Here is a 26905-nt window from a genome sequence, read left to right on the forward strand (position 1 = left end):
ACTCCAGATGGGCAGACACTAGCAGTGGTACCCGCTGCTGTGCTCACTTGCCCAGAGCGTAGGTACCCGGCTGCTTTTAACTGTGCGTGGGGCTGGGAATGGAGTGCTTATTTTGAGCAGCCCTAGTGGGAGCTTCTACTATGAGAGGAAAAGGAGAGAGTGGAAGTCAGGAGGTAACGGGCAGCCTTTGCCCCGGGGCTGGCTTTACTAAGCCCTGGTGGCTTCATAACCAGGTGATAAAGCAGAGCACTTCCATGAAGAGAGGAGCAGTAATGAAGTCCAGAGCCTGATTGATTCATGTGCAGAACGTCACATTCAGAGGAGGGAGGGTGCACCAAGCATGGGCAGCCGGGGACTTCTCCAAGAAGCAAGACCAGAACAGGTCCTTGGAGAAAGGCTGGACCTGAGCAGAATGTCTGGGAAGGATGCTCTGGGCTGACAAAGCAGAGAGAATGAAGACCGAGGCTGGAAAGTAGGTGGGGGCTTAGAGGAGAGGCGGAACTGTTCCAGAGGAGGTTTACGTGGTGGGATGCTGCAGAAGAGGGCTGAAGAGAGGTAGAGGGTGGAACCAAATCTCAACTGTTGCGAAGGCCCACCGGAGGGACAGAACTCGAAGAATAAAGCCTTGAGGAATCACAGAATGTTTTTGAACAAAGGAAAATGTATGTAAAGTGGTGTGTTAGGGAGACTTATCCTCGGTAGGATGGATCAGTGCCATGGCGTCAGAATCAGATGGGAAACTCTCATCTGGGGTTGGTTGTTGGGCATTTTTAAAATGTTGAAAATAGTAATAATGCTTTCTTGTGCATCATTTATTTTTCTTTTAAATTGATTTGCCTCCCTTTTCTCATGTTGTAGGGTTTGATGAAAACATTGAGTCTCAGGGAGAACTCATCCTACAGGAATCCTTCCAAGTGTGGGACCCAAAAACCTTAATTCGAAAGGGCCGAGAACGGCATCTCTTCCTTTTTGAAATGTCCTTAGTATTTAGTAAAGAAGTGAAAGATTCCAGTGGGAGAAGCAAGTACCTTTACAAAAGCAAATTGTTTGTAAGTATAGGCGTTCAGAATTGTAAGTCTAAAGGTAACACAATTGCAGTCTTTTTGCAGGTGGAGAAGAATTGCTCATCGTCTTCAGTTTAACCTCCCAATCTGTCCTGAAATGTGCAAGTCTGAATTGTGGTGGGGTTTTCATCTTTAGTGAATTATTTGCCACCCCCAAGTCCACTAGAGGGTGCTCTGGAGTTTATACATTTAGGAAACTTGCTCTTAAATCCCGTATCTCATAACTGCAGGATAAGAAAACATTTCATAAGTGAAATCATTTATCTCCGGTGTGCTTAACTAGCTTTATAAATAAAATAATCATATCTATGACTAAGTTCTTATTATAATTAACTTTTCAACCATAAACTTTGGAGTATATGGAAACAGCCTTACTGGGTGGCTCACTGTAGACTTGCCATGCTGAGGTTTGATGTTTTTTTTTCCATTAAAAATAAATTTATGAAATATAAATGCATAAGTAAATTTATGGTTGTTTTATAACAGTGACATGTCATTATTAGAGAAAATATACGTAAGCCAAAGTACAGTTTGAAAGATCCACAGCCCCAGCTATGTGGAGACAGCTGCCCCTGAGTGCTTGGCAAATGCGGTGATGCATTTTAATTCATACTTAACCTATCACTGTACTTCTTGGCAAGAGCCACATACCTGCTGCCATGTTGTGACCACTAGCTAGCCTTACCAGCCTCTTTGTGAAACTACGTTTCTGCTCGCTCTCAGAAAAGCCCAAGAGCAGCGTCATCTCTGGATCCCGTGTGCTTCCATCTAACTTAGTGGGTCGTTTCTCAGAGGCTTATTCATGCAGGGTCGCTGGGCAGGGCCGGGCAGAGGGGACAGTGGGGTGGCGCTAAGGAGGAATCATCATCCGGAAAAGAATAGAAAATGCCAAGAAGGTGGGTTTCTTTATGGCAGATCTCTTATAAATACTGGTAGATGTTTGCAATTTGGACAACTTACACATACTTTTTGTGATGTCCATATATAATGAAATTTCTCAAGTAATAAAACGTCTCCAAGTATGGAAATCTTCTGAATAATAATCTGGAAATCCCAAGTCCCAACTGATGGTTTTCATACCATTTTGTTTGGCTTCCGTCCTGTTTGAGGTCGTCGTTTGGATTACAGCTTGCTGACATCATTTTAGGTCACCTTCTGACTGAAAAGAAAACAATGCAACGTTGCTGGCTAGTGATTTCATTAGCTGGCTTGCATCTGCCTTTAAAGACCAAGCTCATCTGTTTTAGCAGCCAATATATCTTCACTTAATTTATCTTTTAGAAGTTAAGATTCCCTCAGAGGCCACCTCTGGAGCTCTGGATGATGAATCACTTCCTTTGCTGGGGTGGAGAATGCATCAGGGGGACCTTGACTATGGGGGAGGAGCTGAAGCTATTGACCTTTCTCTGCATGCTTCCATGTTCTGCATGTATCACAGAGGGACTTCGCCTCTTAGCCGTTAAAATTACCGATCAAGTACTAAAAGCTAATGCTATTGATAAATTGCAAAATAACTAAGCTGTTAAAGCATCATTTGCCCTCTGGGAAGCTGCATCATTAATGCTGAAGAGAACATGGTGGCAGCCCTTTTGCAACCAGGAAAGACTCATTTTGCAGTTTGTTGCTTGTAAGATTGCAAGTAGTCAGATCTTGATTGTCAGATAGGATTTTCACATGTTGGTTGCCTTCCCCTGAATTTTTGCCTATTGACCTGCACTGGGGTCTCCAATAAGAGACGCTCACAGGAAGTGAAGGACGAAACCAGTGACCTGTAGCCCAAGAACACAGTGTCCTCATTATAACTCACACGACAGCTGAGATCACTAGCAAAGTTCTTATAACCTAACATGGCCACAAGTAACCACAACTTGTTTCCTTGGTCTCTGTTCTGCATCCTTCCACAATTTTACTGTCACCTAATTATATAATTGTCTTTTTGTCCAGACCTCAGAATTGGGTGTCACAGAACATGTTGAAGGAGACCCTTGCAAATTTGCACTGTGGGTGGGGAGAACGCCAACTTCAGATAATAAAATTGTCCTTAAGGTATGTTCATTTGAAACTCGAACTGTGCTGTGTGAAATGTTTACTGTGGCCAGCCATGCTTGCTTTTCCGTTGTTAAAGTATACTGGTTTTCATATTATTTTATTATTATTTGTTGGTGGTGGGGTGTGTGTGTGTGTGTGTGTGTGTTCTATTCAGATTGGTGACTACCTCAAAAAGAATAGTGGAATAAATTCAGTTAGATGTTCTGGTGATGAAACAATTTGAGCTGAACTTTCACTTGACTCCTGAAAGGGCAAATGAAGTAAGGTCTTTTTAAACTTCTCCCATTCTTCTAGTCTGGGAATTCATTGACTCTATAAGAGATGCCGGAAGTCAGGGTACAGGAGGAATGAGATACCAACAACTCTCATTGCGCACTTGACATTCTGTTTCAAAAGGAAAAAGTCACCTGGTGCATTTGTGAGGACCTGCGACAGGAAGTTGAGGCCAGCCATACCCACAGTCCTTACAGGGTCGTCAGCTCTGTGGCTTAATCGTTTGGGGACAGAGGGAAAGAGGAATGATTATTAGTGACAGGGTTTGATACTGTTACGATTTAAAATTCAAAACCACTAGGGATGCTTTAGGTTATATAGTCTTTGGAGGAGGAAAATATCTTGGAATATTTGATTTGAACTCTTTGTTTTGATTATACTAACCTCTCCTGGGAATGGTCAAGAGCTCTGAGGTTGTCTTATGTATTTCCCTCCTCTGTGTTTGAGAAAATACAGATGGAACTTTTGGAGCCATCTGGAAATGCCATCAGCGGCTTTGGGATGTTTGGGGGATGGTGGAGCTAAGGTTTGTAGAATACTGGGAGATGAGCCAGAGTGTAATGGGACTCTGGTGTATGAACCTGCATGTCACCCCTTGTGTCTCTTGCATGGCTTTTCATCTCTTTGGAATTTTCAGTGACTGTGAGTTACTCCCCTGTACATCAACCTTCTAGATTGTGTTCTTCAGTGGAAGCCATTGTATTCGTAAGATCTTTGTTCATTTGTAATAGTGGGTTGTTTTGCAGTGAATATGTGATTACCAGCCCAATGTGTTCTGGCTAGTACTGGCATAAAGCCCTGTTTGATATAAATTGCACTGATGGCTAAATTTAAATAACTGTATTTTCTTCCTAAGGCCGAACATTTTAAGGTATACTCGAAACCTGAAAACTTGCAATTTGTATAAACCACTTATCCAGGCTAGCTACAGTGGCAGATGCCAAAAGGTGCTTCCAAAAAATAGTGACAGATACTTTAGCCAGATCTGGACTTTCATTTAGGATGTCACAAAATGCTCATGGTACCATTGACAAATAAGACCTTTCTCAGGCTTTGCCAGATAAAAGTTTTCTTGGGAATTTTGGGTAATACCTTTCTGACTTCCAAGGAGAAAGTAGAGGAAATGATACTCTCATTAATTTCAGGGATTACTGCGGGGCGTTGGTGTAGTGAGGCAGGCGATGGTGATGGTGGGAATGGTAGTGTAATGATGGTGTAGGTGGAGGTGGTGGAGACAGTGTGGTGGTGGTGGCAGTGAAGGTTTAGATGGCAGTGAGGTTGGAGATGGTGGTGATACGGATTTTGGTGGTCACGGTGGTGTAGATGGTGGTGAGAGGGTAAGGGTGTAGATGAAGGTAGTGGTATAGATGTGGTGATGGGGGTACTGGTACAGATGGTGGCAATGGTGTAGATGGTGGTGATGAGGGTATAGATGGTGGTGGCATAGACTTTGGTGGTAAGGTTGTAAATGGAGGTCATCGTGTAGATTTTGGTGGTAGTGGTAGTACAGGCAGTGGTAGTGTAGATGGTGGTGAGGGTTTAGGTGTTGATGGTGACGGCATAGATGGTGGTGGCACAGATTTTGTTGGTCTAGATGGTGTGGTGAGAGTGTAGATGGAGATGATTTAGATTTTGGTGGTAGTAAGATTGGAGATGGTGGTGAGGTTACAGGTTGTGGTGAGGGTGTAGGCAGTGGTGGAAGGAGAGGTATCGTGCTGCTGGTGTGCTGATGGTGGTAGAGAACATGATGGGAATGGTGGTAATGGTGATGATGATGTCCTAGTAGTTGTAAAACAGAATTTTGGTTATTTTCACTTCTCTAGTCTGGAAAGGAGAATTTTATTTTTAAGTCTTAAACAGATTGTGACTACCCAGAGTATGAAATGAACTATCCCCTCTCTTAGCCAGGTAGGACCTGTATTTAGTACTTTACCTCAATTACCTTTCTCTTACTACTTCTGAAAAATGGACATCTTTTTTCCTTGTTTAATTTCTTCAAGGTTAGGAGAATTACTCTCTGTAAGTGTAACGATCAATTCATATGAGAATTTTCTTTATTTCTCAACCATATTAACAGTTTTCCTCAGCTGTTTTCAAACTCTGCCAGATGTTCTTTTGTGGGGACTTCTCTTTAGTTAACCTTCCAAATACTTTTATCAGGCATTTAAATTCCAACTGATTTATAGTTTTTAGAAAAGTTTCTTCTCCTGAGTCACTTACTTTGCACACCCATTCCCTGGTCCCCTTGCCTCCTTCCGCCCCCCTCCCCAGAAGACATTGGTTTTCCTGCTGTCCTATGTCACTTGGGGAAGAGGGAACAAGAGGCTGCCTTTGCCCATCATTTTTTTCCCTGTCACTACCTGTTAGTAACATTAAAGACATGTCCTCTGGTTAAAACGGTTCCTATAGAAAGAGGGTGTTTAATTTTAATTTCCTTTCCCAACATGGGCTTTGATTTTCTGTTTTCAAAAACAGGATACACAGTGAGAAATGCTGGCTACTCCCCGCTTTGTGACCTCACCTGCGATGAGTTATGACAGTTAGGGGAATTATAACTGCAGGGAATTACGCTGATATCACAGGAGGTTGATACTTTCTGTGAGGAAATTAGAAAGCTGTTAGTAAGGCCCAGAACATGTAGAAAGAAAGAAAAACAAAAATACCTCCTTTGAGGGAGAGTTTAAGAAAAAGTCTGGATCAAGTGATGCCGTACGTGCTCACTCTGCAGGTGCTTGCTGAGAATCTAGTCTGTGTCGTTCTCAGAGGACATTTCTTCAGAGTTCTAATGGAGTCGAGGTGAATCTGCCATCGGGGATTGGCAGTTGGTGAGCTTGTGACATTGGGCACATTTCTTCTGTCCACACCTCTGTTGCTCATTTATGAGACAAGGCCGAGGGAGTCTCCCACCCACAGGGCCCTGACGGGAGTGGATGACAGCATGCGGGAAGCCCTCGGCCAGGCACAGGGGGCTGGAGGTGGCGGCAGCTGCACCGCTGTTCCTGAGTCCAACAGAGGAGGCCACAAGGCTATGGAGATTTGTTCAGTTTCCTGCTGGCAGTTTGCCCGCTGCTGACCAGTGCACAGTGTTTGCATCAATAGCCTCAGAGGCGTTTTGGTGGCGGTGAGGGTGGCTGTGTTGGTTTATTTGCCCAGGGCTGCTTAAAAGGTCTTGGGACTGGAGAATGATGGATTATTGCAATAGTCAGAGATCTGGAGTAATACACATGCTATAAAACAACAATGGTTCTGATGCAAACATATTTTTTAATAGTCATTTGATTTGGTAGCAGATTAAAGATAGGATGTGGTTGCTTTTCTGCTGAAAAGTCATTTTGAAAAAAAACCTGGGTGTGGTTAGCGCAAGTTCTGGAAAGGGCTCTTCCATATCCTAAGCAACACTAACACCTTGTTAAGGCTTCCAGTATAGAGAACAAGCAGGACTGGATAAAGCATATCCGCGAAGTCATCCAGGAGCGGACGATCCACCTGAAGGGAGCCCTGAAGGAGCCCATTCACATCCCCAAGACCGCTCCCGCCACAAGACAGAAGGGAAGGAGGTGCGTGCCTGGGCGCCCCTGGAGGTTTGTGAATGTGGGGGGGGAGGGGCGAGGCGGTGTTAGCTCACCCTGCTTCAAAAATCATTTCTCTCAAACATTTTGAGGAATGTGTTTTGAAAACTGCCATTTGTGGATAACATCGTTCTTAGTAATGAAACTGCTTTGTCAAAGATACGAGCTCCTGTTGGCTTAGAGTAAACGAAGGGCTGTAATACGCAAACCCCTCATTGTTTTGCCTTTCTCACCCCAAGCACCATACAGGGCGCATGTCTAAGCCATGCACATGGCCTTGGATAAGTTATAAAGCATCGAGATGTTGTTGTTTTCTCATTTTTAAAATGGCAACAATCATATCAACTATATTTTATGATGATGGGAATCCAACAGGATGATATATTTTAAACACTCAGCACAGGGCCCAGCAGAAAGCCTGTGCTTGGGGTAAGGTGCCTTAACCATTGTCCACATCCTGGCAGCAGCAGACACTCGTGAAGGCTGATATGCACCTCATTAAACAAACCAGTTGCTTCTCCAGTGACTGGCAGCTAGCTCAGCAGCGTCAGGAACTAAAAGTTTCTTTGCACCGCCAGGGATGGAGAGGATCTGGACAGCCAAGGAGACGGCAGCAGCCAGCCCGATACGATTTCCATCGCCTCGCGGACGTCTCAGAACACGCTGGACAGCGATAAGGTGAGTCGTCGCCAGCACTTTGTGTGTGGCGGGGAATGTGGCCGGTCTCTGGCTGAAGCAGCCCCCTCCTTTCTGTTACTCACCGTTTGTCGTCAACATTTTCAAGCAGTTGATACGTGCCAGGAGTGGTGCCAGGATCCTCTCTCTGGTGGGGCAGAAACTTGGGGGATTGGGGTGAGAAGACTTGAACCCTGAGGATTCAGGAGAAATCATTCAACTCTTTCCATCCTACCCTTTGCCAGTGCCAAGGGTGTTACAGGACATTCGAGGGCAGCATACTTAGGCTTTTTAATCTTACTCCTAAGCAGAAGAACCTATCGTTTAAAATAAAATCCTACACAGAACGCCAGCGTATGTTTTAATTTGGTATCTTTAAGCTGGACAGCACCCCTCCAGCAACTAGGAGAGACATAAGATAAAAATAAAGAGTGTTGCCTACAGGTTCTGGGGGTCACACGGCACCCCCAAGGACAGGGAGCATGCGGGGACAGAGGAGTCCTTGGGCCAGGCTCCTTATTGGGTCCAGAACGTTGTCCACACAGGTTTGGCACAGGGCGTGTCAATCAGTGGGCTTAGAGCAAGCAGGCATGAGTTTCAGGAGGTCATTCTGTGACTAGGAAGTTGTCACTCTGGCATATCTGCACAGTCCATATGAGGTGCGAGTGTCGGCAGGGCCAGTTAAGCAGGTTTTATGTGGCTGTCCCTTAAAGGAGCGATCACCAGAAGGAAGTTCTGTGAAGCAGAGATCGGGACCGACCACAATAAGGGCCTGGGAGGACATGCTCCTGGTATGAGAAAGTCCAGCTTGTCTGGGTTCAGAGTGATGTCAAGGCAACGTAAAATAGTAAGAACTCACAGCAGTGTAGAAGCAGAGCTGCTCTGATGGAAGTGGGGGCTGTGGCCCTGGGATGCCCTCTCAGAACCATAGGGTGCAGCAGAACATAGAAAACCTGCCCTGAAATTGGCAACAGTGATGACCACTGTGAGCTAGATCTGATTTTTATCAAAAAAGTTTGTATAGGTTTATCTTCTTCAAAAGCAGTCGAGAATATCTCATGATTTTGTCTGATATAATCCAAAAAACCCACAAAGTAAATTGCTAGTAGAATTTGGATTCCTAGGTTTACGTGATGGACAAAAGACAAAATGTTCTCTGTCAGAGCCAATGGGGAACACTGATCTTAGTGAAGTCGTCTGTTCCTGCCAAGATGAGTGTGTTCTGTTATGTTCCTAGAATGCTGGACTGAATTCTTTTTTAAAAAATTGACAGTAAATAGGGTGTTTGTTTATCAGCCCAGAATTACTGAGCTTCTCATTCTCCAATGCAAGTCGGACCTCATTTCATGAGACCTTTGTCCCCATCATGAGACCCGCGAGTCTGTTCTCTGCACATCATTTCCGCAGCCCACTCGTTGGTAGGAAGGACCAATGCCCTGACCTCACTGTCCTTGGGAATTGCTTCAGATGGAGGACAGAGTCCAGTATTTGGAAGGTTATTTCCGTGGCACATCTTTTAGTCCCAGACTGGCCTTTTCTCGCTTGGTTTTGCAGAAGGATTCATGATACTTAATGTTCTAGTTTCTAGGACAGGAGTAAGTAGATTTAAAATACTGCTCTGCTGCAGTGATTTCATTTTCAATATCCTAGTTTAAGTGATTAGTTTTTTTCTCATTATACTTTTTGGGTCACTAAATAATAGATCCTAGGACTTAGAGTGGTTAGAATGACAAGACCAGAGAATAAAAAGAATTTATCATTTTATTTTGTTCAAGGCCCTATGTACTGGCATTCAGCAAATATTTCTTGGCATGTAGTAAAAAGAAATAAGATAAATGACATGTTCAGGCATCTGGTACCTAATAGCATTTCTCCCCGAGACCCCACCTATGGCCATTGAGGTTAAAAAAATAAAGTTTGAGCTTGGAAACACTTTGTTAGAGTAATATTGATCATTTTTTAAATTTTATTTTACTTTTTAATAAAGTAATCAAGGGGATTGTCTGGTGAATTTACATGAGGCTGCCACCTGAAGGGAAAGTCGAATCATAGTTGCTCAAGTGTGTGGGAAAGGGGCCTGCATTCAGGGTGTTTCCAGACCGTTTGAGATCACCATCAAGCCCCACATCCCGTTCTTATAAGACAAACTCCTAGAGGTCTGCTCTGGATTTACCCTAGACATGAGTTCAAAAGTTTATTCTTTTAAAAAAAAGTAAATTTTTTGAATGAAATTGCTAAAGAACTAAGTGGAAAAGTTAGCTTTGGAAGGTTCCTTTTTTGGAAGTTGGTCTAAGAAGCAAGGCTAACTTGTTTGCTCGGGTAGTTTACAGATAAATGGGTGCCTGGGAGTCTGGAAATGACCCCCCTATCCAGGAGGGGGCTCTGGAGTCTCCAGTTCATTATTCCAGACAGAGTTACTGGTGCCACGACTCATCTCCTGTGTGTGGAGAATTCCTTGGCTGGTACCCACATCCTCTGAGCCCCAGCACAGCCCTGGCCCCTAAGGCGCATGGCTGATTAGGATTCCCCAGCAGCTTGAACAGAACTAAGTCTCTATCGTGGAGTTAGGAGTGGTGAAATTAGCATGACTTCACATCTGTTATAGCATAATAGGGAGGGCTTATGTGAACTGGGAATACAGCAAATTATATTTGTATCCAACGAGAGAGGAAGAATAAATCACTACCAGAAAAGTATAGGTTTGCCAAAAACAAAAACAAAAAAAAAACCCCACAAAAGCATAATTTTACCCTAGCAGTCCACTAGGGTATGAAAATATTAAGAAAACTCCCTATGAGTTACTCTTATCTGTGAAGATATTTTACCAGTTTCTCTTGACCTCATCTGATGTGTTGTCCCTAAACTTCACTCCTGAGCTCAGAAATCCCTGAAGGGTCTCTCCTGCCAGTTCCACCGTCACCTCCCTGGCCCTGCTCCTGGGAGGCTCTTTCTTACCGAGGACCACAGCCTGCCATGCAGCGACGCTCTCCCTGGTATTCTCATGGTTGTTAACCGTCTTGAAGGAATGGCACTCCAGACTCAGTTTCTTAGACAGGCCTGGAGAATTTTCTTAATGCCACTTGCTGAGAGCATCGGTCCTTAGTAGGCTCTAAAGAACAGAAAGGATGAAATGTCGTCTCATGAGAACAGAACCACAGGGGATGTCTCTTCCGTTCTGGAGACCTGCATTTGGGATTAAACGGTGTATGAGACTTGCCAATAAGTCAGAATTTGGAATTTGGAGAGGACATACCCATACAGCCTTACCAAAAAGAAGGTGCCCTTTTGCTCCCCATGTGTGCCTGCGTTTGTGGGTGCTCTGCTTTTGTGAGGTTTTCTCTTGGCCATCTCCCTCCTTATGCCTCTCCAGTAGAACAGTTGAGGGTCAGTAGATGACTCAAAAATACATTTTGAAAATCAGGGACTCCATCCTTTCCCTAGTCAGTTTGCAAAATGCCCTGTCCCTCTGAACTGGGCTTAACCAGCAACCCCATCTCCGGGAACAGTAATTTTCCTGAGTCTCAAAGGTCTTTCTGCCCTATGTAGTTTAAGTTTAAGCAGCCTCTGATAGCGCAGGCAGATGGATCTGGCAAGGGAAGTCACTTAACGACATTCTGCCTGTTTGACTTAATTTATGATGTCTGTTATTAGTTAGTTGTTATCATAAAATTTGGTTTCATTTCAGAAACTGGGTGGGGGGATGTTTTTGACTCGGCCTCTTGGAGAATTCTGAAGGCAAAAGTTATCTGCCAGGGCTGTTAGTAATTCTCAGATGAGGCACACAAGGTTTAGGGAGAGTCTGAAGGAGGGGCCCTAGAGACGCCCTCTTTCCAGGGAGCACTGTCAGCAGAGCGGGGTTAGCCGGGCCACGGCCATGAGCCACAGACCCCAGCAGCACGTTTCCTACTTTGAAAACATCAGTTTTAAAATATGCCTTCTCTTTGTTCCAGAAGTAAGTTTAATACTGATTCTTGCTGATCTCCATGGTACTTTTAGCCTGATACAATGATCTTATGAAAATATAATTTGGATTCCAAAGAAATCAAGCGCTTTCCAGATTCTTATCTCATCTGTTCTGAGTGCATCTCCCTGCGGTAGGGAGGAGAGCGCTGAGCCAGGCCTGGGGCACTGTGGAGAACCAGGCCCTCTGCAAGGCCTCCCAGCAGCAGAGGGCCACAGCCAGACACGGAACATGCATTTAATCATCTGTCATTTTCCAGGCCTTATTATTTCATGCAAGAGCTGAACTTGGAGCTCAGTATTTCTACTAAAGATGCATCTTTAAAAAATGTTTTCCCTGTCTTTCCCTTATTAGTCTGTGATTTATAATCATTTAACTAAAATCCATATTACAAAGGAAATAGAAAACGTGGGACTCAAACTGTGTTGTAGAGCAAAGCATCTTGAGGCCAACATGGAGAAATGGCTGAGCTGAGCTGAGGTATCCTGTGGAAAAGCCGGCCCGAGCCAGCAGGGCCCAGGTGTGAGCTGTCTTTCGAATCTAAAGCCGTATGGTTCTTATTTCTAATGAGTGAGAAATTCCATTGAGACTGATAACTTCGTGTGGAACCCCCTTCCCAAGCTTATAACCATGAGTATATGGATTCATGTATTTAAAAACATAACTGGTTTCAGTCACACTTTTTTTTTTTTTTTTTTAAATTCCTGAGGCAGGGTCTCACTCTGTCGCCCAGGCTGGAGTGCAGTGGTGTGATCAGCGTCACTGTAGTCTTGAACTCCTGGGCTCAAGTGATCCTTGCCTGGCCCCCCAGGTAGCTAGGACTATAAGTGTACACTACTATGTCTGGCTAGTTTTGTTTTATTTTTGTAGAGACAGGGTTGCACTGTGTTTCCCAGGCTGTTCTCAAACTCCTGACCTCAAGCAATTCTTTTGCCTCAGCCTCTCAAAACGCTGGGATTATAGTCGTGAGTCCCACTGCATCCAGCCAGTTTCAGTTATTCTTAATGAAGCCTTAGCACTATGTTGGAGACATGAGGTTCTATGTATTGTTTTTTCTTTTCTTTCTTTTTTTGAGATGGAGTCTCACTCTGTCTCCCAGGCTGGAGTACAGTGGCACGACCTTTGCTCACTGCAGCCTCCACCTCCCAGGTTCAAGTGATTCTCCTGCCTCAGCCTCCCGAGTAGCTGAGATTACAGGCACGTACCACCACACCCAGCTAATTTTTGTATTTTCAGTAGAGACGGGGTTTTGCCATGTTGACCAGGCTGATCTCGAACTCCTGACCCCAGGTGATCCACCCGCCTTGGCCTCCCAAAGTGCTGGGATTACAAGCATGAACCACCATGCCCGGCCGAGGTTCTGTGTATTTTAAAATTTAGAAAAACAGTCAGCTCTTTCTGTCAAGTGACGTTCTACACTCCAGGAACTTGGTTGGACTTACGTAAATTGCAGCGACGAGGCAGTATGTAAAGTAGCTAATGCCAATACATTTTGAAATATGGCCTAATTCAGCGTCTTGAGTAAGGGTATATATCTATCTACCTAATGATGCTTGCATTCAACCTCCTGAGGTTGTCTTGCAATCCCGCATTCTGCCTCTATTCCCCGCATGGAAGGCGTAGGGCGGCGTGGCCAGGCACAAAGGTGCCCCGCACCTTCCCTTCTGACTGGAGCTACTCAGAGAGGAGGCTCTCTGCCTCCTGGCCAGCCCAGGGCTCCGAGTTTCCCAGGACCTCAGATAAGTTTGCCCCATGTAAGCATGAAATTGAGTCATTTAATTCAGAAGCCTTTTCCACAGGATGGTGCTGGTTTTAACATCCTTTATAAAGAGCACTCCCAGCCGCAATTGACCTTCCTCTGCTCAGAGTATACATGGCAGTGGCATAGCATGTACAGCACACCTAAGAGCAGGCGATCAAAAGCGAGGATGTACCCACCAGCAAACCTCTGGCCGCTACCTCAGCAGCTGGTGGTCTTGGGCAAGTCACCTCACCTCTTTGAGCCTCAGTTTCCTCATCTGTAAATGAAGATGATAGTACTGCTCACGTATAATGTATTTAGATCAGTGTCTCACATGTTCTAAGCATTGAATAAATATTCAGTTTCTGCGTCTCCATTATACAGATGGCTTCCTCCTGCCTCACTCGGGCTGTTGGCCGCCATTGCTGCTGTTGCAGGTTACTGTCAATTTCAGCCTCCCCTTTCCTTCATCTGCACTCTCGTGGGGCTACAGTGGCTCTAGCTGTTGATTGTATTGTACTCATTAGGAACTGGAAGCTGTCCTAAGAATGAAATGCTATACTTCAGTGCCTGGCCTGATGAATTGTGGTGGCTCAACTGCAAAATTCTGTGTGTGGAATGGGCACAGTTACTGCAGAAGCAGGAGAGTCTTGCGTAAAGCACCTTTCCAATTCATCCTAGCTGCATGCGTATACGGTGACCTCATACGCAAAGGGTGGGTTCATTTATTCTCAGATATGTATTGGTCACCCACTGAGTGCCATCCCCATGATAGGTGTTCGGCGCACAAGAATGAATGAAGGAGACAGAGCCCCAGTCCCCTGGTGAGCTCTGAGTGATAGATTTGGTGTGACATCTGCTTCCTTCTTTTACTCATCTTTGTTTTCTGGTTTTCTAAGTGATGTGGCTTTTTGTAGTAGTTTTTAGATGAGTTTTTTAAGTTCTCACATAAAACCACAAACTGAATGTCGTCTTTGATCATTTCAGTTACCCAATCAGAAAAGCAAAATCCCCCAGGCAGAAGTAGAAGCCTCAGTTCTAAGAAAAGACAGATTTTGTTTAAAGTTTGGTTCGAAATGTTACAAGTTAAGTGTTTGTAAAATAGTAGAGCACTGAAAAGTGCTTTTTAATGTGAATTTTACACAATATGATCAAAGTTACAGTTGGAGACAGTGATAAAGTTATGATTCAGACTCAAAGCAGGTGTTTATTCTGGTTGCTCTTCCTGGCGAGGGCCGAGTCAGCTGGTTAACATTAGCTGGTTGAGGTCAGCTAGTTAATGTTAGATCTCAGATCACCGTCCCTCCATGAAAGACAAAAAGAGGTATTTCAAATTAAGTTTCCTGAATAAAAATTGCTTTGGTCACTCAGGAAATACAGCCAACAGGTTTCTTGGGTTAAATTGTCCTAAGAAGCTTCTTGCTTCCCAGAGCCTAGGGGAGTACACTAAGGGAGGCAGATGTTTTTCAACTGTTTGCTTCTTCCCCACGCTCGTTCCCTTCTCCACTTCATAGCCAAAAAGGGTTTACCTGGCACACCTCGGGGCCGCCTGTAGGGCCTGCACAGCACCTCTGGCATTTCTTACTGGGATATGCTAAAAGCAAGAATACAACATTGGTCCAGGTGAGCTTCTGTGAACCCTTGAAGCCTAATGCATGGGAGCTGTCTTGTCTCTGATTTGCCTAACCTTTTTAGTTGTATCTTCCAATGCATGTATGTAACATAACACACTCAAGTCTTCCAAGATCAATTTTCACATCAGAAAAGCAGTGTGTGAGCAGGTGAGTAGACAGTGGAGGGACTGGCATCCTCAAACACTGTCCTCACTCATTCTTTTGCAGGTACAGTGTTGAGTATGGTAAGCTGCTGGTTTTGAAAATGTTTTTTCTCATGGATTTTTGTTGTTGTTGTTTATTTTAATTGTGGTTAAAAAAATGCAATATAAAGTTTCTGTCTTAACCATTTTTAGGTCCTCACAGGTTTCTTTCTGTGCCCCTAGTGTATCAGAGCCTATCACAATCGTCCTCCTCTTTTAAACTCTTAAGTGGCAGGTTTTAGTGAACACTTCTTCTTGGAATTTGGCCTTATGTAAAGCGGCTTTGGCGTTGGCGTGAGCACGGAGGGCCTGTTGTTCACGTTAGAATGGCTGCTGATCAGCCCCGGTCTCTGTGAAGTTGCCCTGTGGAGAAGCTTGGGTGGGTGAGAGCCTGGGACATAATAGCATTTGTTAGGGAAATTGTTCTGGCTGCCTATAGTTGCTCTTTTTTGGTAACCATTGCTAGTAATAGCACTGTACTCTCTAATTCCCTCTAACCAAGTAATCGTTTTTTGGCCTACTCTGTGTGAAACCTTCACAGAACCGCAAGACCCTTTTGTGAGGTTTCTGAATGACTGAACTCTAGTGGGCTGTAGGATGTGACGGTTCACGGGAGTTAATACACTTTGTTCTTTAGGGGAAAATGGCTTTTATTAGGCTACATTCCCCTTTTGCTTTTGAATTGCTCTCAGAAAATTGGTCAGAACCCACCTGCAATTGATCTTTTACCACATTAGACTCTTTTTCTTGAAGTGGAATTGTTTGCAGCGAAGACTGCATAACCCACCACACAGTCCTAGAGAGCCCCCTCTTCCTTAGGCAGAGCTTGCCCCAGAACCCATCGCGGAGCTTGGTGATTCAAACCAGGTGTCGCCGCTGTCTATCAAGAGCCGTATGTTCCTGAGCCACACAGGCCTTGTTGTAGTGTCCAGGGTGGGGGTGTTCTGAGGGGCAAAGGAAGACATGACAGCTCGCAGTGTGAAAAGTCCTCGGCCACGGCTCTTTTTAGTTACAGCCATTAACTGCGTTCGTGCAGGACGATGATATGACATGGTTTCTTTGGAAAACATGAAAAGTAGAGTTCTGTTCTGTGTGGTAATTGTTGAAGGTTCACATGCTTGCAACCAGAGATGAGTATTTCATTCTCTCGGGTGAAACACAGTAAGTTGTTTATTTTCAGTCATTCTGGAAAGAATTCAGGAAAGGAACCGATTTGATTTTGCTAATTGTCCATATGTCTGGGCCTAAAGAGGGACATGGTGTAGTCTTTGGAGGAGGCACATCAGCGGCGGGTCCCTGGTCCTGGTCCAATTAAGGCTGTTTTGTTGTCATGCTTGTTAGTCACCACATTCATTTTTTTAATAGTGAAAAGTTGGAAGGTTTTTAAAAAAATCTGTCTTCTGATATGAATCTCACAAGTGTTAATGTGAGTCATGGAAAGTGAGATTTTCACAAATCGCAATCCTAAATTCAGTGCATGTGGTGGGAGCCCATGATAGAAACCCACTAACTATATAGAAGCAACAAAGATACTGTGAGAACTCACACAGAATAAGGTTAGAAAGAGAAGGAAATTTTTAAACTAGATAAATGAAATGGTAACTCTTTCAACGGGGGGTAGAAATTCTCTGAAAGCCAAGACCTCCGTCAGACGTAACATACAAGATAGTGGCTGAATGTTTTCTAGTTTGGAGTTTAATTTTTCTTAAAAAGCAGTGACGGTTTGCATTGCTTCCTCAAAGTAGTTATTACAAGTCTTTTGTACACAAAAAAGTTTTTTTTGTTTTTTTTTTTAATTAGCAAACCTGGTTTCAAAGATGTTTTGTAGCAAGAAGTTAAAAATACTGAAATGTGAGCATTGAGGCACATCCACAGGACAGCTTTTCTCTGGACTGGAAAACACCCATCTAATCCTCCCCTTAGTGGTGTGGGTCCCCTCTTTTTGGGTAAAGCCACTTGATTTACTGGGAGATAGGAAGATTTTTAAAATAATTGTAGTGCCGTTTGAAATATTATTCTGTTGTTGGATTTTCTTAACAAGTTCTCAAAAGCCTTTAAAAAGGAATTTTAACTCTGTATATGATTCTTTGGCAGAACATGCTTGATTTTTATTTCTAATGTCCTGTCAAGTACACAGATGTTTCCAATAGTTTTTGATTACTCTTTAAGGGCCTAAGAAATCAGTGCCAGAAATAAAGTCTAGCTTAATCCTCCTTCCTGGGCAGCCCCTCCCTCCCCTTCCCACCCTTCCCCCACCCGCAACCCATGGCTTTGAGCCGTCTGGAAAATTAATAAGACTCTGGAGAATGAGGCAGCCAGAGGGCAGGTGATGAGACAGTGCACTTCCCAGCGTCTGGGAGTGGGGGCTGCTGGAAGAATGTCAGGGAAGCCCCGTGGGTTTCTGCCGGGAGCTTCTCACATGCACCCAGTGAAGCAGCAGGTGGCATCACTGGGGAGCTCTAGCCAGACCCAGAGGCCTGGGAAGGGCGGGTCCAAGGGACCATGGCAATCTGGACCCTCCTTCGGGGCCTGCAGACCGGTCCTGTGTTCCTGGAACAGGAAGCACCCCAGCTGTAAGTCACAGGACTAACCACTCCATGAGTGTGGTTCTGCAAGGAAAGTTCTTTTCCAGGCTGGGCCTCTACCTTTGAACTTTTAACATTAGCATCTTTGATTGTTCAGAGACCTGTAACATTTAGCATGGGTTTTCCACGGAGAAGCTTGTAAGATTGAGAAGGGGTTTTATGAAAACTTTCCTTGTGGACTCGCAAAGCTGATTCACTTTGTCGATACTGTGCTTCATGATGGGACAGTTCGGTTTTGTTTTGATCTTTGTGGTTGTCTAGTGGACATGTGTTTCTTATTCTAAATATCTGAACTTTCTCTTAAAAGATAGCCTCCCACAACAGGAGGGTAATCAACAGCACAGAGCATGGCAGAGGCTCCCGGAGGTCCTCAGCACAAGGGGGCGGCCCCAGAACACAGCGCGAGTGTGAGCCATCGGAGGATGCGGACTCCTGGGTCTCTGGGTGTAGGCTTGTGCCCAGTGTGGGCTTGCGCCTAGTGGAATGTTTCCCAGCAGGAGGCTGGGCCATTCCCTCCTCGCCTTCTCTCACTCCCACAGCCGGCCCCATAGCCCGCAGCACACTCTTGTGTGCCTTTGGTTTGTCTGGGCTACTGCCCTTTAGCAGGAGGCAATGGAGGAGAGCTGAGCGGCTGCAGGCTAAGCGCAGGCAGAGTGAGCTCCTGAAGCCAGTGAGGAAAATCCAGGCTTCGTTTCGGGTTTTCAGATGCAGTGCCTTCATTTTTCGAGCTATGTGTCTTTTCTTTTTCATTTCACAAATATTTGAATGCTAGCTGGATGCAGAGCACGGTGCGAGGCAGGCTGAGGAGGAGTCCCACTCCTAACCGCTTCTCTAAGCCACATGCCTACCACCATTGGCACTGGGGGACTCAGGGTGAGTGTGCCCAGCCCCATCTCCGCCCTCCTAGTCCAAGGATGGAAAGTTCACAGAAGAGTGGGGTGAACCTGCTTCTGGTGATGAGGGCAGACACACACATGTGTAACTCCAGGCACGGCTCACTTCAGAATTGAGGTGCCATGGAGGACAGGCACGAGAGGGACCTCTTAGAGCCAGTGGGGAGCTTAGAATAGAGGGGACGTGGGGGCTTTCAGCAAAAGGGATGGTATGGGCCACTTACAGGCAGGACCCCTCAGGAGGAAGAAGGAGGTGCTTCTGGCCGCTGGGGGGACTTTTGCATCCTATGCTAAGGCCTTTGTGTGTGAGGGTTTTGCATAAGAGGATGATGTGTTTTTAGAAGGTCTCCTGCCAGCAGTGTTTAGATGGCTTGGAAGGAGAACCTGGAGTCTGTCAGCGAGGCCGCTCAGGAGCCCCTGTGGGATCCAGTGAAGTGATTGGTATGGGAGTGCGGAGAAAGGAAGTGATCGGAGAGCTGCCCAACGTCTGCTCCACAGCATTTGGAGGGAGGAGAGTGGGGTTTGTTTAGCTTGAGTGACTTGATGGTGATACTGTTACCCAAAAGGCAACACCAGAAGAAAAAGAGAGTTGGGGGTGGGAGGGCATCATGAGTCATGTCCTAGACTCTGCACTGGGGGGCCAGGGAAGCATCCAGTTGCTCAGCAGGGACCGGAAGCCGTCCGCGGTTGGGACGCGAGCGTGGGAGGAGTCAGCTTGAGGGTGTGGTGGAAGAGCCCATGCAGGGGGACAGTGGAGAAACAGCAGAGACAGAACCTGGGACAGTGCAGAGACCAGGAGCTGCTCTCAGGATTCTTATGTAGAAAAAAAACGAAAAGATTCTTAGGTAGGAGGGATGTTAATGAGCACATGAGCCCTGTCCCCACGGAGTTTACAGTCTAAGGGAACACACACCAGGGCTCAGGCCATCTGAAGCAGACAGTCATGAGAAGACCATGCACTTGTTTTACCGGCGGAGGCCATGGGGTATGTGTCGTTAGAGAGTTTATGGATGAGCTTCTAAGGCCCGGAAGAGTTTCAGCAGGCGTAGGTGGGAGTGAGCGTGGTAAAAGGAGAGAAGGAGGGAAAGGAACGTCAGGCTGGAGGAACCGAAGGCCAGAAAATCCAGGACCTCTGGGAAACGAGCCAATGTCTGCAGAGCCTGTGGTGGCTGCTGCGTGTTGAGGCCTGGAGTAGGGGAGCCTAGAAGGAATCTGAGGGCAGACCACAGGGCCTCGGGAGTCACACCAAGGGGAGCCCTGGACAAGCAGGAGGGGGCGCTGGAAGGATTCTGAAGACAGGCAGGCATGCTTTGCTTCGGTTTCAGGGTCGTAGCACATTGCCTGTTCAGTCCCATTCTTGTGGCTGCGTCCTTCCTGACCCAAGGGATGCTTAAAGAGCCTGCATACTCCAAAGCATGGGACACCCAACACTGGGTCGGAACAGAAATTTGGAGCAGAACTTTATCTCATTTTATCACCATATTTCATGATAATCCCCCAAATAGCCTTCAAGCAGAGTTTCTTTCAGTTTGCCGTAAGTTAAAAGATGAGTGTATATATAATACCACTTTGTGAGGAAGGAAATAGAATGTCTAAGGTTCAAGAAATTTGGAAGCTCTTATGAAAAATCGTATTTTCATCTGGGGAGCACAGTGATCGCACAGCCTCGGAGCACTCAGCTCACTCCGGGGCAGGGGAGGCTCTCCACCCACCTCACGGAGTTCCCAGCTGTGCCTGAAGGCACCATGGCTCACACTGGCTGACCTGTGCTCTCTTCCTCTGTTCCCCTCAGCTCTCCGGTGGCTGTGAGCTGACAGTGGTGATCCACGACTTCACCGCTTGCAACAGCAACGAGCTGACCATCCGACGGGGCCAGACCGTGGAAGTTCTGGAGCGGCCGCACGACAAGCCTGACTGGTGTCTGGTGCGGACCACTGACCGCTCCCCAGCGGCCGAAGGCCTGGTCCCCTGTGGCTCACTGTGCATCGCCCACTCCAGAAGTAGCATGGAAATGGAGGGCATCTTCAACCACAAAGGTAGGAGTCAGCGGGGCGTGGGTGGCAGACGCCTACTGGAAGTGGCCCTGAAGCCCTCTGTCTCTGCGCCTCTGCTCCTGTCAATGTTCATGAGCTTCCTTGTCAGCTGTGCTTTCAGCACATGGTCACTGACTCTCTGGGCATTTCCAGTCCATCAGCACCTGAAGAGGAAATGAGGATTTCACCCATGATTCAGAAATAATGAGTGATCTCCTCACTTCCAGGGTGGTGTAGTGAGATACGACATCGGTTTAGAGAAGAACACTGATTTCGGAACATTCCAGTTGCTTCCTTCCTTTATCATCTGTACCTTCTTCTGTGTGTCATGACACCTCTTGGAGGCCATCCCCTGGCTCCAGAGGGTGAGTCATTCCAGGGAGCTAATGAAGCTGCAAGAGAAAACAGCTACTAATCAGCTCCCCTGATTAATTATAGGCCAAGCCATGTTCCGGATTTCTCAGGGCCTAAATGTGAGTTTACTGTTACCTCGGTAAGAAACAGGAAGAATTAGGCTGTTGTTTCTCCAGAAATCCGAAGAGAAAGGCAGAGGATTTTCAGACTTTGGCCAAAAGCCAAAGGTGTCCACTTCCATGTCTGCTGATGCTGCCCATGCATGTGGAACAGCGGTGGGCTTCGCCTCGTGGAGGCTTTGCGTTTAGCGATCTGGGCCATGCTGGCTTTTAGCCTGTTGCCAGAATGTTTCTAAAGTTGCATCAGTATAAGTCCTTGAATTTGAGTTGAAAATAAAGCACAACTTTTCCTGAGATCAGTCTGTTCTGCAGAGGCGCCCTGGTGAACTTAAGCATGCCTCAAATAACACTTGTTCTGAAGGATTTCTTCTGCACGTGCCTCTCCTGCGGTGTGTTCCTTACTTCCTGGTGTTCGCAGTTGCAGGCTGGCCAAGGCGAAAGAACTAAGCATTCATCACACTTGGCTTTGTCCGGAAAACTTCTGGTGGAGGTTGGGTTTTTGAATGTTGCTATGTTGTACCATTTTGCTTTTCCTCTATGATACTCTCTGACATTCTTGTACCTGGAAAGTCACTCTCTGCCCCGCACAAACCCTCTAATGCCCTATGTTTACCAAGAAGGTGCTTCTTAATGAGCAAGACCTGCTGTGAACTTACGCCAGCCAGTGGTTAGGGGCTCAGAACTGTATCCATTTTTTTTCTTATTTCCCTTTTTTATTTATTTATGTATTTATTTATTTCCTGTAATGCAAGGAAACTCATAAGATGGTTTGTTCCCAGCCAGGCATGGTGACTCACGCCTGTAATCCCAGCACTTTGGGAAGCTGAGGCGGGTGGATTACTTGAGGTCAAAAGTTCAGACCAGCCTGACCGACACGGTGAAACCCCGTCTCTATTAAAAATACAAAAAATTAGCCAGGCGTGGTGGCAGACACCTGTAATCCCAGCTACTCGGGAGGCTGAGGCAGGAGAATCGCTTGGACCCAGGAGGCAGAGGTTGCAGGGAGCAGAGATCGTGCCATTGCACTCCAGCCTGGGCAACAGAGCAAGACTCCATCTCAAAAAAAAAAAAAAAGAATGTTTGTTCCCTTGCAGTGTTAGGAACTGCACAGCAACAGACAGCAGATGTGGGTCAGAAGTAACATGGAAATGGAGGGCGTCTTCAACCACAAGGGTAGGAAGCGCTAGGGCGTGGGTGAGGTCCTGACCATGTCCACATCCAGGAAACTAGGCAGCTTGACCAGAATCTTAGGAGACAGAGGCCATCATCAAAAAGTCAGGCAATAAGGGATGAGAATTTAGACGTGGAGTCCAACAAAAGACATAGGAACTGCAGGAGCAGAAGGCCTCTGCCCCCTGGGAAGCAGAGACCCAGGCTTGCCTCTGCTCAGCCCCGCAGTCCTCCCCCTTCTCCTGCCCTGTGTGTGCAGAGGGGTGCTGTCCCCGCGACCGGAAAGACATTGGCATGTGCCAACGTGTCCATGCCAGCCATCCACATGCTTTTGCCCATCCACTCTCTCCTTTTGAGCCTCTTTTCAGTATAAGAGCTGTTCAGACTTGAAGGATATGCAGCAAGCGAGTTAAACACGGCCCCTCTCTGCACACCATGGCGTGCATCATTCTGGCAGCTGGGTGAGACCCCCCCGGTATCAGATGTTCAGGCTGCCTTGCCTCACCCTTGCTTCAGAACTCAAGGACAGTGTGGAACTGGCTTTACAGATTTGCCTCTTGTCACTTGCTATTACAGTTAGTTTCCTACATGTCTCTGACTTTTACTGCTCTGACCTTCTAGGCAGGAGGAAAGAGCACCTTCATTCAATTCTAGTTTCTCTACATTTTCTCAGCCTTAGTGCCTCAGTAATTTTTTCATAACACCCTGATCCAACTTTTACATTTTTACCTCGAATGTAAAAAACATGCCTATTAAGGTCAAATGACTATCTATTTGCTTGAGAATAGTAAGCTAATGAGTCTGATTACTCAGATCAGCCAACAAGGGTCCGGGACTCATGATGAGCAGTGCTCAGGTTCACGTAGTGGTTTTGAAACTGGGCTAGACTTGGAAGTCTGTCGGACACTGAGAATTCATGGAATTTATGAAGACCAGATTTCTTTTATCAGCTATGTATCCTTAAAATGATTTGGGAGAGGATAAAAATACAGCTCATTTTAAATGAACAAGAAATTTAATTACACAATTTGTTTTTCAAGGAGATAATTTTGTGTCTGAAACAGGACTCTGCTGTGAACATCATTCCATTGAGAAATGCTATCTTGTGGCCAGGTGTGGTGGCACACACCTGTCATCACAGCTACTCAAGAGGCTGAGGTGGGAGGATCACTTGAGGCCAGCATTTCAAAACCAGCCTGGGTATCATAGCGAGACCCCGTCTCTTTAAAAAATGCCTTCTGTTTTGTGAACAAAGCTTGCTTTGGAAGCTCGCATGTCCCGGCATCCTTTGGGCCAGCCAGCCTTCGTGTCTGATGGCTCCTTCTGCTCTTGCTCTGGCCGTCCTTCCTCCATCTCAGCATCTTGGTCATGAATTAAACAGATGCTGGGCATAGCAGGATTGAATAAGGGTTCAGCAAACCCTTGTGTGCTCCAGCAGTCTTATTTCTGTTGGTTGTTTATGCTGTCTGCCGTTACCTCAGAGGCTCTGGGGCTGGGGCCTAGGTCTGGAGCTTGTGTCTGTGCCTCCAGCAAGTCTCCAGTGCATTCCGGGCTGAGGCCCACTCACCTCCCTTCACTCTCTTCCGCTCAAGCATGTAGCATATGTAGCATGTGGGCTCACTGTTGAAATTGGTGTCATGTCACCATTGTTGATGACTCAGTAAATCCAAGTTCTCTTCCCTTTGCATTGTCTCAACTTGTAAAACTTGTCACTCTTACCTATTTATTACAGTCTTGGTCACAGGAAGTAAACAGAGATATCAAGAATGTGTATATTTCCAACGAGACCAGGTCAAAACATCCTCTTTGCCCTACGCTGCCCTGCTTTTTTCACCTTTTCCCTTTCTTCCCAACCAAGAGTCACTCTACACAATGGTCCCTGGGGATTTAGCTCCAGCGTGATCGGCAGGAAAAATAGCCAGGAAAGAGCAGAATAGTCTTGTCGCGAACCTGGGCAAACGAGCATCTCTCGCTCTCTGTCGGATGCCTTTCTGGAGTGCCCAGCATGAGTCTTTTGGACCGATAGTGTTTTGAGGGTGGGACAGGAGTTCGTACCCTGGCCTGGGGAGGGCCTTCCGTCACACTTCTCACTCGAGACGTCTGGAAAACCACCCCGTGGCCTGTGTCCTGCACTACCGCTGCCCAGAGCCCTTGCCATGCAAAGCCGAATCCTGTGTCCTGCACTGCCGCTGCCCAGAGCCCTTGCCATGCGCAGTTGAATCTGGAAGGCCCCTCTCAGCCTCCATGGAATTGTTTTTTTGCTAAAATAAGGCTTTAAGCAGGAGTTTGAGGCTACAGTGAGCTATGATCAAATCACTGCACTCCAGCCTGGACAACAGAGTGAGACCTCATCTCTAAGAAGTACATAAATAAAATGAAGTGGGCTTTAAGAAGAGGCCTTTTGTTGGCAAGGGAGGAGTGAGTGGTGAGCTTGCAGGCGCGGGTTTCCCGTCAGGAGGCCTGAGACAGGGCGGGTGCAGGTGGCCTCCCAGGGCCTTGCCAGCTCTGCCATTCTGAGTTCAGATTTCTTAGAAGGCTTTATGAGCAAAGGCCGATTCAAAACTACCGTTTCCTTACACCAACCCATAACGTGATGACAGGTGGCCTTTTTGCTCGTGCTTTCAATATGTCTAGAAGAAAACACCCACTTATAAAAATTAGCCTTTACCACTCTAAAAGTCATTCACAATTTTAAAGTTTTTTCTCCTTTGGATAGAGAAAAAGTATGGTTCAGTACCTGCATTTTATTTCGAAGAAGTTCAGAGTGTGAGTCATCTGCAGTGAATGAGAAAATTAAGGGGAAAAAAACCATGAGAAATAAAACCTTTTGCTTGTGGGTGACTTGAGCCTCTAAACCCAGGGGCTTTAACTCAGGATGCTACATTTTACTATGGTAAAATCTGTGCCAAAAACAGTCCCCCATAGTTTACCGCAACTCCAGTGGGCACTAGCAGAATCAGCTCTCAGGCTTGACCAGACCGGCTGCAAGTAGTGAAGAGAAGACGCAGGGACTGTCTTTCATAAGTGTAGTGATACATGATTGCTATTAATAAAATGGGGCATTTTCTCTAACTCAAGTTAAAAATGAGAAAGAGACATATTTTCATTCTAAACTATCCGAAATGTTGACTTTTCTTTGGGTCCACCCTGCTTTTCTCCAAGCTCTCCTTGCTTCTCTCCACGCTCTCTCCCAAGGGTTTTCTTGTCCACTTGAATAGTTTACTTCTCCACTTGACTGTCTTAGCAACTTTTTCAAATCTAAAGTATTCAGATTCACTCTCCCACCATCTCCCCACTTGTTCACCCAAGAACATGGCCAACACACATGAGGGTCTCTCCACTGCCCACCACATTTTTTAGAAACTGGTAAATTCCACATACCAAAATGTATTATCTTAACCATTCTTAAATCTACAGATCAGTGGCATTAAGTACCTTCACACTGTTGTGCAGCCGTCATTACCATTCACCTCTAGAACTCTTTATCCACCTTACAGAACTGAACCTCTGTGCCCATTGAACAAAACCCTCCACTCTCTCCTCCCAGCCCCTGGCACTGCCCCTTTCCTTTCTGTCTCCATGAGTTTGACTGTTGTAGGTGCCTCATGTGACTAGAAGTCATGTAGTCTTGTCCTTTTGGAACTGGTTTATTTCTTGTAGAAGATTCCATGTTCTGACCTGTGTCAGAACTTCCTTTCTTTTTAAGGCTGAATAGCATCCCCTCATATGCAGATGCCACATTGAGTTCAACATTCATCTGCTGATGGGCACTCGGGTTGCTTCTGCCTTTTGACTCTTGTGAATAACGCTGCTATGAACATGGGTGTACAAGTAATCTCGTCAAGCCCCTCCTTTCAGCCCTTCTGGGTGTATACCCAGAAATGCAACTGATGGATCATATGGTCCTGTTGTCTGAATGTTTGCGTCCTTCCAAAATCCATGTGTTGAAATCTAACCCCCAATGTGATGGTATTAAGAGGTGGGCTGTTGAGTGGCAATTAGGTCATGAGGGCACAGCCCTTGAGAATGGGATTACTACCCTTACAAAAGAGGCCCAAGGAGCCCTTTTGTCCTTCCGCCATGTGAGGGCACAGAAGGCACCATCTTTGAGGAGCAGGCCCTCTTCAAATACTAACTCTGACAGTGCCTGGATCTTGGACTTCCCAGCCTCAAAAACTGTCAGCAATAAATTTCTGTGTTTTTTAAGTTATCCAGTTTAAGGTATTTTATTATAGCAGCAGGAATGGACTAAGACATATGGTAATTCTATTTTTAATTTTTTGAGGCTGCCCACTCAATTTTGTTAACTTTATCTCAATAATATAGTTCAAATATGTTATCTTTTCATTTCCACCATTACTCTTACCACCTGATCGCCCAACCTCACTTCTTGCCCTTTTTTGTTTTACCTAAAACATAAATGTTACCATACTCTTTTGCTTAAATTTCTTCGGTGACTTTCTATTGGTCAGAGAATAAAATCCAGCTTCCTCACATGTCCAACAAGACCTTTTGTCTCATACGTGCACATGTACACACACACACGTGCACACACATGCACCCCTATACACCTTCCCCTCTTGGAGCTGTGCGTCAGGTAACA

The 26905-nt window shown here is 45.8% G+C and overlaps 1 protein-coding gene across 1 annotated transcript in view; it reads left to right on the forward strand.

Moving 5' to 3' along the window:
• TRIO (trio Rho guanine nucleotide exchange factor) overlaps window positions 1-26905 on the forward strand; it is a 366882-nt gene that overhangs the window by 256792 nt on the left and 83185 nt on the right. The window contains exons 30-34 of the mRNA XM_025387077.1: window positions 859-1049; window positions 3009-3110; window positions 6801-6943; window positions 7534-7633; window positions 20419-20662. Coding sequence (XP_025242862.1) covers window positions 859-1049; window positions 3009-3110; window positions 6801-6943; window positions 7534-7633; window positions 20419-20662 — 780 coding nt within the window. The remainder of the gene's footprint in view (window positions 1-858; window positions 1050-3008; window positions 3111-6800; window positions 6944-7533; window positions 7634-20418; window positions 20663-26905) is intronic.

This window comes from Theropithecus gelada, chromosome 6, assembly GCF_003255815.1.
Source record: "Theropithecus gelada isolate Dixy chromosome 6, Tgel_1.0, whole genome shotgun sequence".
Taxonomy (NCBI): domain Eukaryota; kingdom Metazoa; phylum Chordata; class Mammalia; order Primates; family Cercopithecidae; genus Theropithecus; species Theropithecus gelada.